Source organism: Stomoxys calcitrans, chromosome 3 (genome assembly GCF_963082655.1).
Source record: "Stomoxys calcitrans chromosome 3, idStoCalc2.1, whole genome shotgun sequence".
NCBI classification, from domain to species: Eukaryota; Metazoa; Arthropoda; class Insecta; order Diptera; family Muscidae; genus Stomoxys; species Stomoxys calcitrans.
Window position 1 is genome coordinate 194221114 of NC_081554.1, and position 14402 is coordinate 194235515.

The following is a 14402-nucleotide window of genomic DNA, read 5'->3' on the forward strand; positions in this document are numbered from 1 at the left end:
GAGCCTGAACGAATCCGAGTGTAGCATGGTGTCGTGGACTCCAGAGCACTTCGAACAACTATTTGTACTTGGACAACTCTTCGATTGATGGGAATGGGCCAAGCAACGCGAACAATATCGATGGACGATCACCATGCGTATCCGTTTTTCATAGGGGAGAGAGCGAAACTTTTTACAATGTCTCAAGAGATGCCGGCGTCCGCAAATTCTACATACAAACTGCACAGAAGCAGATTCAAGGTGATTTCCTTATTGGTTTTTAGATCCACTGGTGCGGCGGTGATTGCGGTGGTGCTTTCCCAATGGTAACAGCGGTCGGCACGATCGGATCCTCTAGCACGGATTCATTGACTGTCCCGACAACTTCAGGACGCTCAGTATTATCTTCCAACATTTCTATCAACTCGTCGAAATCCTCCAAAGCGTTAACGAAAATATAAAATGTCGAGGAGTTGGTCAATACGACTTCGTGATAGGTCGCCTTACAACGCCGCTTGCCGTACGTACATCAATAACTTTATATTACATCCTTCTTCTACGTAACCGCCGGCTGAAATTTTAAACCCCGTTTCCTGTTTAAATTAGTTCTTAACTTTTACTTTAATTGGCTCTGACCCAACATTTGTCCCACTAACCGAACTCATAATAGATTTCCAAGCACCTCGATCTTCTGCGCTCCTTTTCTCCTATTTCGGATAACCAGTTTTGAGATGTCAACTTGATCATTCCATTGGAGTTTTATTCTTTGCTGGAGTTTCTTCATTCATTCGGATAACATGACTTCGCCTGAGTACAAATGAGTTTTTTCCATAAGTTGGGTAATAACTTCATTGACGTTAGGTCAACCTTTAGATACATACCTATTTCTTCTTCGTAGTTTTTTTTACTTCGTCTCCTAAAATTGGTGTTCTATGAATGTTTATTTTACTATTCATCTCTCGTATGTTGTTCTAAAAATCTTCAACTTCATATGCATGTCATCTCTCACAAAGAAGCCTTTTGCAACGGTAGGGGTCAACAGGCAAAGCTGTGTTAATGGAAAATTTTTATTGTTTCACTCATACCAAAATACGAGTACACGCACACACACGCAGGTTTATGATCAATTAGCCTAGCTTAACCATTTCTTTTCGGAAATCTGCGCATTTAACTAGCCAACATTCATAATTGCGTTCATTATCTTGGGTAAACCCGAGAAAGGTTCATTAAATCTGCGTTATATGTTGAAACAACACATGGTTGGCCAAATATTTATGTACGTACGTATGCATGTGTATAAGAAATACGTCAATATAAACCGGGAACCAGAGAATGCGAGAGCATGCAAGAGATAGAACGAGAGTGAGAGTATTGGCATATAGCAAGCTCCTGGGAGAGAGCTGTCTTTTATATATTTTCTCCTACGCTTCTCCCACAGACTGAGAATTTTGGACTGATAACAACAATGCTTTCGTTTCTTTACTGCCGATTGAGTAAATGCGATTGAGCGAATGGTAGAAACATAGAGCACGAGCTAGCAATACGTTTAGCTAGGGCTGACTGACGAGCTGGTGGTTTCTCTGCTGGCCCGGCTAAGCATTGTTAATATCAATTTAGACTCGAAATTGAATGCAAGTGCACGACGGACGCCGGCAGTCTTCGTTTACGTTCAATCGTGTTTCTGATCAGACCGTTCATTTATAAAATCCGCAAATAAAAAAACATTAAAAGAAACAACAATTTTAACAAAAATTTCATTGCCATAGGGGAAAAAATATTTTTGCATGTTTGTGTCAACGTGTGTTCAAGTGATAAGCAAAAAAAATTAAAATAAACCACATTGTTTGAAAGCAGTGGTGATACGTGGAAGTAAATCGTTGTCCAGCAACACACCCCCTCGTGCATGTGACTAACGCGGAGCGAAAAAAATAGAAATTGTGTTGGGAAAAAACATTGAGTCTCATTAAATAATTATAAAATAATTAATAATATACTAAATATAAATTCCATTAACGGAATCATTACCTGCTGAACTTAGTGGGACGGTGTATTCGATTGCTAGTCGCGGTAGCCAAGAGTGCAACAACAACAATTAAAAGAATTTAATTAAAACGTCATAGAGCACCGCACAAAAATCATCCCTGATTACTTAAAACAAAATAGAAAACACACACACACACACAGTGTACTACACATTTTTTTACACCACCAGTAGAAACGCAACAAAAACACTGACAGACACCACCATTCAATTTGTACAAGACTAACAATAACAAAAGAAAAACCTTTCAAAAACAAAGCAACAACAGAGAAACATCTTAAAACACAAACAACACATATGGCTTCCTTAAGGACGGTAAGTTGGGTTTTTTCATTGCATCGAAGAGACACTGAAAATAAGTGACTCAATGTGTGTATTTGAATCACACGTGAGCATATCATCTGATTTGTGGGAGTTTAAAAAATAAATCTCACGAAAACAACACTCACTTGCCCATCTCTAAATTGTAAAATATGTATTGTAGATAAAGGGCCCGCCTGTCTGCCTTTAGCCAAAAGTCAACCAAAAAAAATCAAACAAATTTCAGATTAGCTATCATGTAATGAGAAGGCATGGGTATAGAGTGGGGGCAATCTAAATTTACATCCATTGCAATTTGTACTTAGAGGTATGTACGCAACACATATGCTATGCTATGCTAACATTTCAGCCTTATCGCATAGGCCTTTGATACCTTCCAAAAAATGGGTGTGAACATGTGCCCTTGCTTTCTTCGATAACACTATGCAACAAAACATTCATTCCACATAACCTTCACTATGGACATTTTTTTCAGGGTAGTGGTTTATGTAGTGGACCATATCTATTTGTACATCTCTTTGGACCGTATTTGGTATGGGTTTTGGAGGGCAAAAGGATACTTTACTTAACAATATTACTTGCTAATCGTATAAAACTCCGAAGATAGCTTTATATGGTCTTATGGTGCTATTTACAGTGAATTTGAAGTGACTTTTTAAGGCCAGAGGTATTTTGTAGGATCTAGAGAGATCAATTTGAATAATCGTTCTATAAAGGGGGCTATACCAACTACTTTACACATACGATTCCATGCAAATCAGATAAGAATATGAAGCTTCTAGGGTCTCAAGAAGTCAATTCGTAGGACCGGTTAAATGGAGGCCACTTATAATAGTTGACATGTCTTGTCCGTCTTTAGTATAAGCGATGGAGAAGGCGAGAGGGAAGACTTAACAAAATGTAATGCAAATCGAAACAAACAAATCGGCCATTAGATTACAAAGTTTCGAATAAAAAGGATAAATATAAACACTTATAGGGTCTGAAGAAGCCAAATCGAAGGATGGGTAAATAAGAGGGCTACATGTTCTTGTAAACCTATCTGCATTGGGTGTTGGAGAGCTAAAGAGTACTTAAAATTGCAAACATACGTATATTCAAGGCGTATTTATCAGGTGCCGCATCAACCCAGCAGAGAGAATTTGATATGTCAACAATATATTCAACAAATATTTTAAAAACTATTTTTGTTACAGTTATGGTTTTTAAACCTAAGGTATATAATGGCACGTCTCTAGCAACCTCATTCACTATCTGTTTCGCTCAGGGAACTTAGGTCTATTGTGTCGCCGCCGAAAGATTCAAAAAGCGTAGAAGAAAACTGATAAAATTTACGTCAGTTCAATGAGAGACATTAAAATGAAGACGATTAGGAGCCAACATAGATGACAAAACCACCAGGCGGTCTGGAGAATCTCCCACCAATATGCAATTTAAAGCTATTGTAGTCCAAAATGGCAAAAGGACTATTGCATGAAGATAATTTAGACAAGAAAATAGGTTTTTGTGTAGCCATAATCCTGCTACACAAAATCCCCACCAATCAACTCCGCCATGTGACCAGCGCAAGGTCAAAGTCGTGATATTGCAATGGCTTTTCAGGACATTCAGTAGTGAGAGCGGCAGCCCCATCATATCCCTGAACATACCAAGTTACCTAGTATTTTGGCAGCATACTGTATGCACTCTGAACGGCCACACTTCATGATGACAACGTTCGCCGCGGGAAAAGGGTGACCATTGGTTATTTAAAGGCGCCAATAACCTACCTTGTTATATCGAGCATCAAAGGCATTCAGCATTTGTGCAAGAGTTGGTGCCGCCCGGTTTCTCACTGAGACTCTCCGGTAGATACCGCTGATTGTCCGCGACAGCTACTCCGTAAGGAGCATTCCACTATCCGCAACCTGTGGACTCGCCCGGTAGCTCGCAGCTAAGCTTCTCGTGACAGCAATGAACACAACGCAGATCGGACCTCAATGTTCCACCCAGTTTTGTGGTTAAAGCCTCTGGAGCTAATTGGAATTTTGAACATTTTTTCCAGGAAGAAATTAATAAACTTCTTTCGAAGCAAATTTGCCGAAGATTTTAAATGTCAGAGCGAATAGAATTTTCTTCGCCCTATTTACAAATTTTGATGAGTTGTTGTAGCAATTCGCCAAAGCGGCCACCTTATTAAATTCACCTTGTGTATATTGAGGAACATATCTACTTGTGAACCTGTCTGGTCAGGCTGTAAGAGCTCTTTAAATGTCAATTGTTAAGAAATTAAAATAAAATACATCTTCAAGTGATTCTAAAAGCCAAATCTCAGAGCAATGGGCCAAACTGGCCCATTCTCCAGTTTTCCGAGGGAGATTAACTTTTTGAGGTCCTACCAGTGGCCGTTTGTCACCAGGAACTACTTTACCCGGTAGCTGTTGATCGCTTCTGCTATTGTATTCTCGTGATACATACTATTTAGTTCCATCTGATAAGATGCTAGATCTAGAGGCTCTCTCTTGTTGCGCGGAACCTCTGGCCCTAAGTCAAATTGATCCAACAAAACGTCTCGGGTCAACAAATGCCGGTGCGCAAGAGGTCGATTAGGATTTTGGCTGTGATAGCATCCCAGAAGATGCTACTTTGACACAGGTTGAATCTTTTTTTCCAGATGGAGATGTAGTTCTTAGATAGGCATTCTGGCAGCGTGTTGCTTAGTTTGCAAATTTCCGAGTGGGGTAGAATGAACAGAGTAGAGTTTAACGCACAGAAAATGCAGTGCTGTTCCTTGTCTCACATGCGATATACTGATCCACTACAATCATCGATATCTATCGACGGTCTAGATATTGAGCAGTCAGATGCTCTGATGTTCTGAGCATGAAGATACAATGTGACGTCCGTTGGTCAAAACACGTATTCGAAGTGTCAAAAGAAGCAGAGTATCCAACTGTATTGCTTCTCTCGAACAGCGTCGGAATGGGGGTAGCGTTGTACGGTTCTATCGTAACTTTCATGGCGTGTGTTCCAGGGATATTCGTATCCTTGAAATAGAGATCTTCACCAGGAACACAAGACTTACCAGGAACTCACACCCGTTTGTAATTGATTGGCCAAAGGAGCAAAATCGGTAGATCGGTTTATATGGGAGCTGTATCAAGCTATAGATCGATTCAGACTATATTGGACACAGATATGTTGAAGGTCATGGGAGAAGCCGTTGTATTTCTGCCAAATCAGATGAGAATTGCGTCCTCTAGAGGCTTAAGAAGTCAAGATGCCAGATCGATTTATATGGCAGCTACATCAGATTATGTACCCATTTGCGCCATACTAAGCACAGTTGTTGGAAGAGACAGCGAAACACCACGTGCAAAATTACAGCCAAATCGGATGAGAATTGGGCCCTCTAGTAGCTCAAGAAGTCAAGATCCAAAATCGGTTTATATGGACCGATTTGGCCCATTTACATTCCCAACCGACCTACACTAATAAAAAGTATTTGTGCAAAACTTCAAGTGCCTATCTTTACTCCTTCGAAAGTTAGCGTGCTTTCGACAGACAGTCGGACGGACGGACAGACGGACGCTTAGACGCATATTTCGAGGTGTTTCAAACAGAATGACGAAATTAGTATGGGGAGGTGTATAAAAAGCAGATAATAGAAACAAAAAGTTTTTTGAAAAAACAGAACAATGTCTACCTTCTAATTTTCAGCAGACCACAACTTTTTGCAAACACTTTTGCTATTTTAACTAACAAAATTCGTTGAGGGTAATTTCTCAGATTAATTTTTAAAATATTTCAGCGAAAAAAAAGATGGTACAAACCAGCAATGAAACCTGATTTAACTTCGCTGTCGGTTGATGTAAACACGTTACGATGTGGTACCTACGTATGTGCATCAACAAACAAAAAAGTTGTGTTGAGCAGTCATGCAGTTAAATCAATTATCAGTCAAGTCAAGTACAAATGTTAGTGAAATTAGTCATAATTTTATATATATTTTTTTAAATCTGTTTTGCATTGAATTTAAATGAGATGGATTATAAAAGGGGTAAGCCTTTGCTCAAAAGTGCTTGAGGTAAACCAAAAGTTCTGAGATGAAATTGGAAATTTCGTAAGGTTGAAAAAAAAAACTTTTGTTAGTAGAACATTTGGTCAATATCGCCATGTTTTAGTTTTTGCATTTTACTGTTACATAGTGTAATTGTGTGTGATCTTTGACTGCCTATGAATGAAGTTGTAGAAATATTAACAATGTGCCGCTTATCACGTCTCTTTATCACTTATTGCCTTACATTTTACACTGACCATGGCACTATGGCACCATGGCGCATAAAACTTTCCATAGGAAAATGGGCACGCGCTTGTGGATAGGAAAATTCCCAAATTGACTAATGAGGTATAATTAATTTGGCATAAGTGTTTTTGTTTGATAAGCTTTTCATTGTTAAAAATTTATGCTTCACATGATTGTTTAAATGAAGTAGACCCTTTTTAATTAGGTGCTGGTGACCATGGCAATGTGGTTAATATTTTGTGTGTAAAATGGTAAAAAGTTGTATGTGACTTTTGTCACGATAGCATAAATCAGGCGTTTAGATATTGTATGGGGAATGATCTTTGAATATTTCTATTATAGTAGGATATAGAAATGCAATATGAAGGATAGCAGAGGAGGCTGCTATATTCAAAGAATTTCGTTAAGTTAGGTTAGGTTGAAAAGAGGGTGCAGATATTAAACCGCCCTATGCCACTATGGAAATACACCTAAGCCAGTAATCGGCTTGTTGTGCGCTTATTTCATTGCACTTCTATCCCAAAAAGGACATTTTGGGACAACCATTTTTGTATGAGAAACAAATTAATTAATCAGCTCAGCAGCTCATCATGGATTTCTTTGAAATTCAACAGTATATTAAATGCGCCTTTTATGTGCCCGAAACCTTAAATCGAGAGATCGGTCTATATGGAAGCTATATCCAAATATGAACCGATCTGAGCCAAATTGAAGAATAATGTTGAAGGGCCTAATACAATTCACTGTCCTAAATTTCCGCGACATCGGACAATAAATGCGATCGAGAGATCGGTCTATATCTCTGGACTGATCTGAGCCAAATTGAAGAAGGTTGTCGACTGGCCTAACACAACTCACTGTCCCAAATTTCAGCAAAATCGGATAATAAATGTGGCTTTTATGGGCCTTAGACCCTAAATCGGCGGATCGGTCTATATGGCGGCTATACTTATGGCGGCTGAACTTAACCTGCTTATGGACAAAAAAAGAATCTGTGCAAAGTTTCAGCTCAATATCTTTATTTTTAAAGACTGTAGCGTAATTTCCACAGACAGACGGACAGACAGATGGACATGGCTAGATCGACTTAGATTTTTACGCTGATCAAGAATATATTGGGTTGCCCAAAAAGTAATTGCGGATTTTTCATATAGTCGGCGTTGACAAATTTTTTCACAGCTTGTGACTCTGTAATTGCATTCTTTCTTCTGTCAGTTATTAGCTGTTACTTTTAGCTTGCTTTAGAAAAAAAGTGTAAAAAAAGTATATTTGATTAAAGTTCATTCTAAGTTTTATTAAAAATGCATTTACTTTCTTTTAAAAAATCCGCAATTACTTTTTGGGCAACCAATAAATACTTTATATCGGTTCGGAAATGGATATTTCGATGTGTTGCAGACGGAATGACAAAATGAATATACCCCCATCCTTCGGTGGTGGGTATAAAAAAGAGGGAATTGAGGGTTAAAAGTTTAGTTGTTTTAATGATTTTTTTTTTTAATTTTGTAATACGTTTCTTTAAAATTAAGGAAATTTTGCAGAAAAAACTCTTTGGACGTTTTTAAATCCTTTCATTTGTATCAAAGTTGTAGTTGTTAGAAAATTATGTTGTTAAAGTTTGAATTCTGACAATAAGTGGCAACCCTGCATTACAGGGACCTCTTAAACCATGCACTTTCTTTTTGTTTTCACGTGTACTAAAACATATATTATTGCCTAAAAAAATATGTAAATTTTTTTCTAGAGTTTACCTCATATATATTTCTACGCTAGATTTTCTTGAAAATGCACAACCAACGGGCGGGCGAATAATTGAATAAATAAATAAATCTGAAGATCTCGAGCTTGTTTTTACAAAATGTAAGGAAACGTAATTTCGTTAACATTTTGTGATTTAGAACTACGTAAAATGATTCACAGATTTCACAAAGACATTTTTATATCTTTATTAAAAAAATTTACATTGCAATTATTTTAAACAGCTTTCTAAGAGATTCTCTTATCTATTTATTATTCACATACCTTAATATCATTACAGAAAATCAAAACAAAAATTGCATTCGTTCTGCCTTACCTCTAGTAATTTTCCTCATTAGTAATCATATGATTCGAGTATTGTGGCACATGGGCTCGACATACACATCGCAGTTTCTAGCCCTAACGATTGTTCCCCACTTGTCTTCGACTCATTAGCCTACTGCAAATTACAAACAAATTCCATTAAATTTTTTGAACTACTTAGCAAACCTTTCGCCAAAAATTTGGCACAAATATGTTGATGTTATTCAAACTATTATGTTGGTCTTGATTAAGGAAATAGAAAACATCTGATATGAGTAGACATTTAATTAAGTGTATACGGCAACACTATAAGGCATATGAAATATCGGGTTTACCCCTTGCTGTTGTTGTTGCAATATAAACTTAAAAATAGAATAAACAAAATACAATATGTTGTTGATTAATTCAATACGCATCTTAAAGGTGCTACGCTAAATGGGACGCTTTAAGCTGTTTTAATTATTGTATTTTAAGTGCAAAAAAATATTTGCTTAAGTTATACTGAGAATGTATGGGGACTTTACAAATAATGTGAAAAAAACAAGTAAAAACGTGTTAAGTTCGGCCGGGCAGAATCTTGGGTATCCACCACCATGGATTCTGCTACAATATGGAAGCTATATCTGGTTATAGACCGATGTGAACCGCTCTTGGCACAGTTGTTGAGAGTCATAACAGCACGCTATATGCAAATTCAGCCAAATCGGATAAAAATCGGGGCTTGTTATGGCTCAAGAAGTCAAATCGGGAGATCGGTTTATATGGGAGCTATATCAGGTTCTTGACTGATTTGAACCGTACTTGACACAGTTGTTGGAAGTCAAAACAGAACACCATGTGGAATCGGATACAAATTGCAGCTTTCAGGGGCTAAAGAAATCAAATCGGGAAATCGGTTTATATGGGAGCTACATACAATTCTGGACCTATATGGCCCATTTGCAATCCCCAACGACCTACATCAATATTAAGTATCTAGGCAACATTTCAAGCGGCTAGCTCTATGCGTTCGACCGCTATTGTAGGTTCAAATTTCAACCAAATCAGGGGAAAATTTCGGCTTCTAGAGATCAAGAAGTCAAAACCGAGGATCGGTTTATATGGGGGCTATATCTGTTTATAGAGCTATTCGGATCATACTTGGCGTGAACGTTGGAAGTCGCACACAATACAAGTTTTCTTCCAAATTTCAGCTAAATCGGATGATAAATGAGGCTTTTAGGGGATAAAAAATCAAATCTGGGGATAGGCTTATATGGGGGATATATCTGTTTATAGACCGATTCGGATCATAATTGGAATGTTTGTAGTCATAAAATAAGTCTTTGTTCAAAATTTCAGCCAAATAGGATGAAAAATGAGGCTTCTAGGCGATCAAAAAGTCAAAACCGGGGAGAATGGTTTATATGGGGGATATATCTGTTTATAGACCGACTAGGATCGTATTTGGCATGGATGTCATAAAATAAGTTTTTGTTTCAAATTTCAGCCAAATCGTATAAAAACGAAGTTTCTAGAGGCTCAAGAAGTCAAATCCGGTTATCGGTTTATATGGGGGCTATATCTGTTTATGGACCAATTCGGATCATACTAGGCATGGTAAGCAATAACACAAGTCTTTGTTCGAAAGTTCAGCCAATTCGGATGAAAATTGATATTTATATGGGGGCTATATCCAAATATGAACCGATATGACCCAATCCTTCAATAAGAAGTATCTGTGCAAAATTTCAAGCGGCTAGCTTTACGTGTTCGTCCGTCTGTCGAAATCAGGCCAGCGGTTATCGTGATTTCGACAAATGGACGGACGCACGGACATGGCTAGATCGACCCAGAATGTCGAGACTATCCAGAATATAATAGCTTTATGGAGTAGCAGGTCAATATTTTAATATCCTATGGGGGTTTAATAAATAAAACAAGTAAAAGCGTACTTAGTTCGGCCTGGCCGAATCTTATATACCCTCCACCATGGATCACATTTTTCAAGTTCTTTGAATGACTATTTCAATTATTTCAATTATATAGGGTCATACTTGTCATAGCTGTTAGAAGTCATAGAAAAACACCTCCAAAATTTCAGGCAATTCAAGCGCCCAGAGGCTGAGAAAGTCAAATTAGGAGATTTTTTTATATGTCGGCTATATCAGGTTATAAACCAATTTAGACCATACTTAAAAAGTTGTTGGAAGTCATACCAAGCGACATGTGCACCATTTCATAAGAAGCCCAAGAAGTATAATCGGGAGGTCAAAAATAATATGAGGTTATTGGCTGATTTAGACCATACTTGGCACAGTTGATGGAAGTCATACCAAAATGATGATCAGGTTATGAATCGATTTGAACCATACTTAGCACAATTGTTGGAAGTGAAACTACAACACAAAGTGCAAAATTTTTTCCAAATCGGATATGAATTGTGCCCTCTAGAAACCCAAGAAGTCAATACGCAAGATATGTTTATATGGCAGTTATATCAAAACATGGACCTATTTGGCCCATTCACAGACCCAACCGACCGAAAAGTATTTATGCAAAATTTCAAGCGCCGGACGGACGGACATGGCTAGATCGACTTAAATGTCATGACGATAAAGAATATACACATAATGGGGTCTTAGACGCATATTTCGCGGTGTTGGAAACGGAATGACGAAATGTGTATAACCCCATCCTATGGTGGTGGTGGTGGGTGTCAACCTGTATTTATTATGGTAGTATATTGTTCTATAGGAACTACTATGTGGTAATTAAATATTGGTTAATAATTTTTGTCCTTACAATCCTTACAAAAGATAAAAACTGCTCTCTAGCCATCTCTTATAAAAATACAGCGAGTACTGTCCGATTCAATTTTAAGCTTAATGATACGGGGCCAACTTTTATAGACGAGTCTGAATGTTGAGCCGCAGGCTACACTTCTTTAGTGAGAAGTTCTTACATGGCTGAAATGTCATGTAAACATGACATATTACTTCACAAATGGGATAACCAGCGCTGAAAATTTGTCTGTTGTTCGCCCCAGAATTCGGAACCAAAATTTTACTATAAACAAAATTTTTTTACATTTTAGTTTTTAGTCGATCGTCCCATAGATAGTTTGCCAGCTCTAGTGTCTTGCGGGTGGAATTTGGGAATTTGATTTTAGCTTCGTATTCTACTTCCAAATATCTGAAATGTGAGACCCATATTGTATGGATTGGTTCTCTATATACACTGATAAATAAATGACGGTACTTTTCCAATACCACCTGCTATTATTTTCAATACCAGGAGGCTATTTAGAATTGCCGACGTAAAATTTGTTGTCACGCGCTAAAGTGTTGTTGAACTTTGTACTTAAAATGTTGGCGCCATTACTAAATATTTGTTTAACAAATAAAATGTTTTAATGCAATTTGAGTGTATAAAAACCTGTTCAAGGACATTCTACATTAAAAACATGATAGTCTCTTGTGTGGAAAACAATGCTGTGTTGATGTATTCATATGAAAACCACTTCTGAGAATCAATGCATATGAAATCAAAATAAAATTAGCCTTAAATTATTTTCAATGGTTTTTTTTTTGGTTCATTCGGGGGTGGAATAATCAATAACGGCCTGGTACTAAAACCAATAACAGATTGGTATTAAAACCAATACCAGTCCGGTAATAAGGCTAGTACCAAACGGTACTAATCATTTACGTTTCATCCATACCATCCAGTATTGTTTTTGTACCATGCGGTGTTGCTTTACTATCATTACCGTATGGTACTGAAATGGGTATGTTTGGTATACACTTTTCTCTGGATGTAAGTCCCTTGTAAGCATGATCTATTCCTGTATCCATTCCCCCCCTACGAAGAGTGATTACTATAGAAAGACAGAGACAACCGGACATGTATGGCGAAAGTTTTAACAATTTGTAAGTTTTTGCTTGTATTACGATTCAAACTGAAATATTAAAATTTTTGTCCAATTTCAAAACTAATTTTTTAAATTTGATTCCCTAATTTAATATATAGTTGCCTCTGTCTGCATTTTTATAATAAAGTTCTTATTCAAGTCGTAAGCTTAATCTATTGCTTATGAACCTTCGATAATAAGGTTAGGTTAGGCTGGAAAGAGGGGGCAGATATTAAGCCGCCTAATGCCACTATGGGCATACACCTCCGATAATTAATTTTAAAAATTTTCGATAAAAAAAACACTTATCCCCTTTACCTAAAGCGGAAGTCTTTTGCTAAGCAACAGACTTAAATTTACTACAATTGTATTTATATTTTTTAATGGTTTAATTGCTCTCTCTTATCTTCGCAAGTTGCCCTATGAACGATAACTTGATTTGTTCTTGTTGCCACTCCTCCAAAAGAGAAATGTTTTACATTTTTGCCATATTTTCAGGGAGTTTTTTTTGTATTGATGATGATAAGAAAATACTTTTTTATAAGCATGTGATATTTTGTGGGGAGAAAAATGTTGGAAGTAATTTAAATTTTAAAAAGCCATTGAACTTAAAGTTTATTAAAGGGTGACTTCCTTATGTGCTCAAAGGTTACTCTACAAAAGTCATTATATGGTTTAGGTTAGTGAGGTGTCCTGATGTGATCTCTTTAACGCCCTGTGGGTATTTCGCAAAAGTTCATGGAACTTCACAATTTGGAGGATGTGCCAATATAAGGCTCAATCAAAAATTTTGTAAAATGTTCCGGAGTCACAATATACCTTATTGTAATCTTTTAGTTAATTTGGAATGCCATTCTAGCTATGGAATCGATTCGGGTCATACACCCAGAGAAAGGTTAATACCAAACGTGCTCATTTCAGTACCATTTGGTATTGATAGTAAAGCTAAACCGTATGGTAACAAAGCAATACCGCGTGGTATGAATGAAATATAATATGATAAGTACCGGTTGGTACTAGCCTTATTACCATGCTGGTATTGGTTTTAATACCAGTCAGTTATTGGTTTTAATACCGTTATTGATTTTAGTACCAAACCGTTATTGAATATTCCACCTCCTAATGAACCCAAATAAAAAAAAAACATTGAAAATAATTTATTTATTTGTTTCCAAAATTTAATATCATTATAAGTTATGGTATTAAAAAGGTACAAATGAAGGTCTAACAGTAAAGGTTTTTGACCAATAAAAATAATTTTAAACTAATTTTATTTCGATTATTTATGTTATTAATAACAAAAAATTATGTTACGCCGTGACCAACCTCGATTCTGTTTATTTAGCGATTGATTCCATATCCATTGATTCCCAGAAGTGGTTTTTATATGAATACAGTTACAGAGCATCGTTTGCTACACAAGAGACTTTATCATGTTCTTGACGTAGATAACGTCCTTAGAGTTTGTACTGTTTCAATTTTCACCTCATTGGAGTATGTTCAAATACTCGTTTTTACGCACATCAATCATATTAAAACTTTTTATTAATTTAAAACAAATATTTTATAATAGCATCAATATTTTAAGTACAAAGCTAAACAGCACTTTTCCGCAATGACATGAATACTAATCTGACGCGGTCAATTCCTAAAAGCCTAAATCGACTGCTATTAAATTGATACCAAATGGTATTAAAAATGTTTGCCAATAACGCAAACAAAATAATACCAGCCGGTATTGGTTAAGTACCGTCCTTTTTCTTTCAGTGTATTTATCATGAATGTTGTAGACCATAGTAGATGTCATTGTGCAACATTTCAGC

At 36.8% G+C, this 14402-nt stretch overlaps 1 protein-coding gene across 2 annotated transcripts in view; it reads left to right on the forward strand.

Moving 5' to 3' along the window:
* The first annotated feature begins 1561 nt into the window (after positions 1 to 1561).
* LOC106082498 (choline/ethanolamine kinase) overlaps positions 1562 to 14402 on the forward strand; it is a 33651-nt gene continuing 20810 nt past the window's right edge. For both annotated transcript variants that reach the window (XM_013245363.2, XM_013245450.2), the window contains exon 1: positions 1562 to 2335. In XM_013245363.2, the coding sequence (XP_013100817.2) occupies positions 2318 to 2335 (18 nt within the window). In that variant the 5' untranslated portion in view covers positions 1562 to 2317. The remainder of the gene's footprint in view (positions 2336 to 14402) is intronic.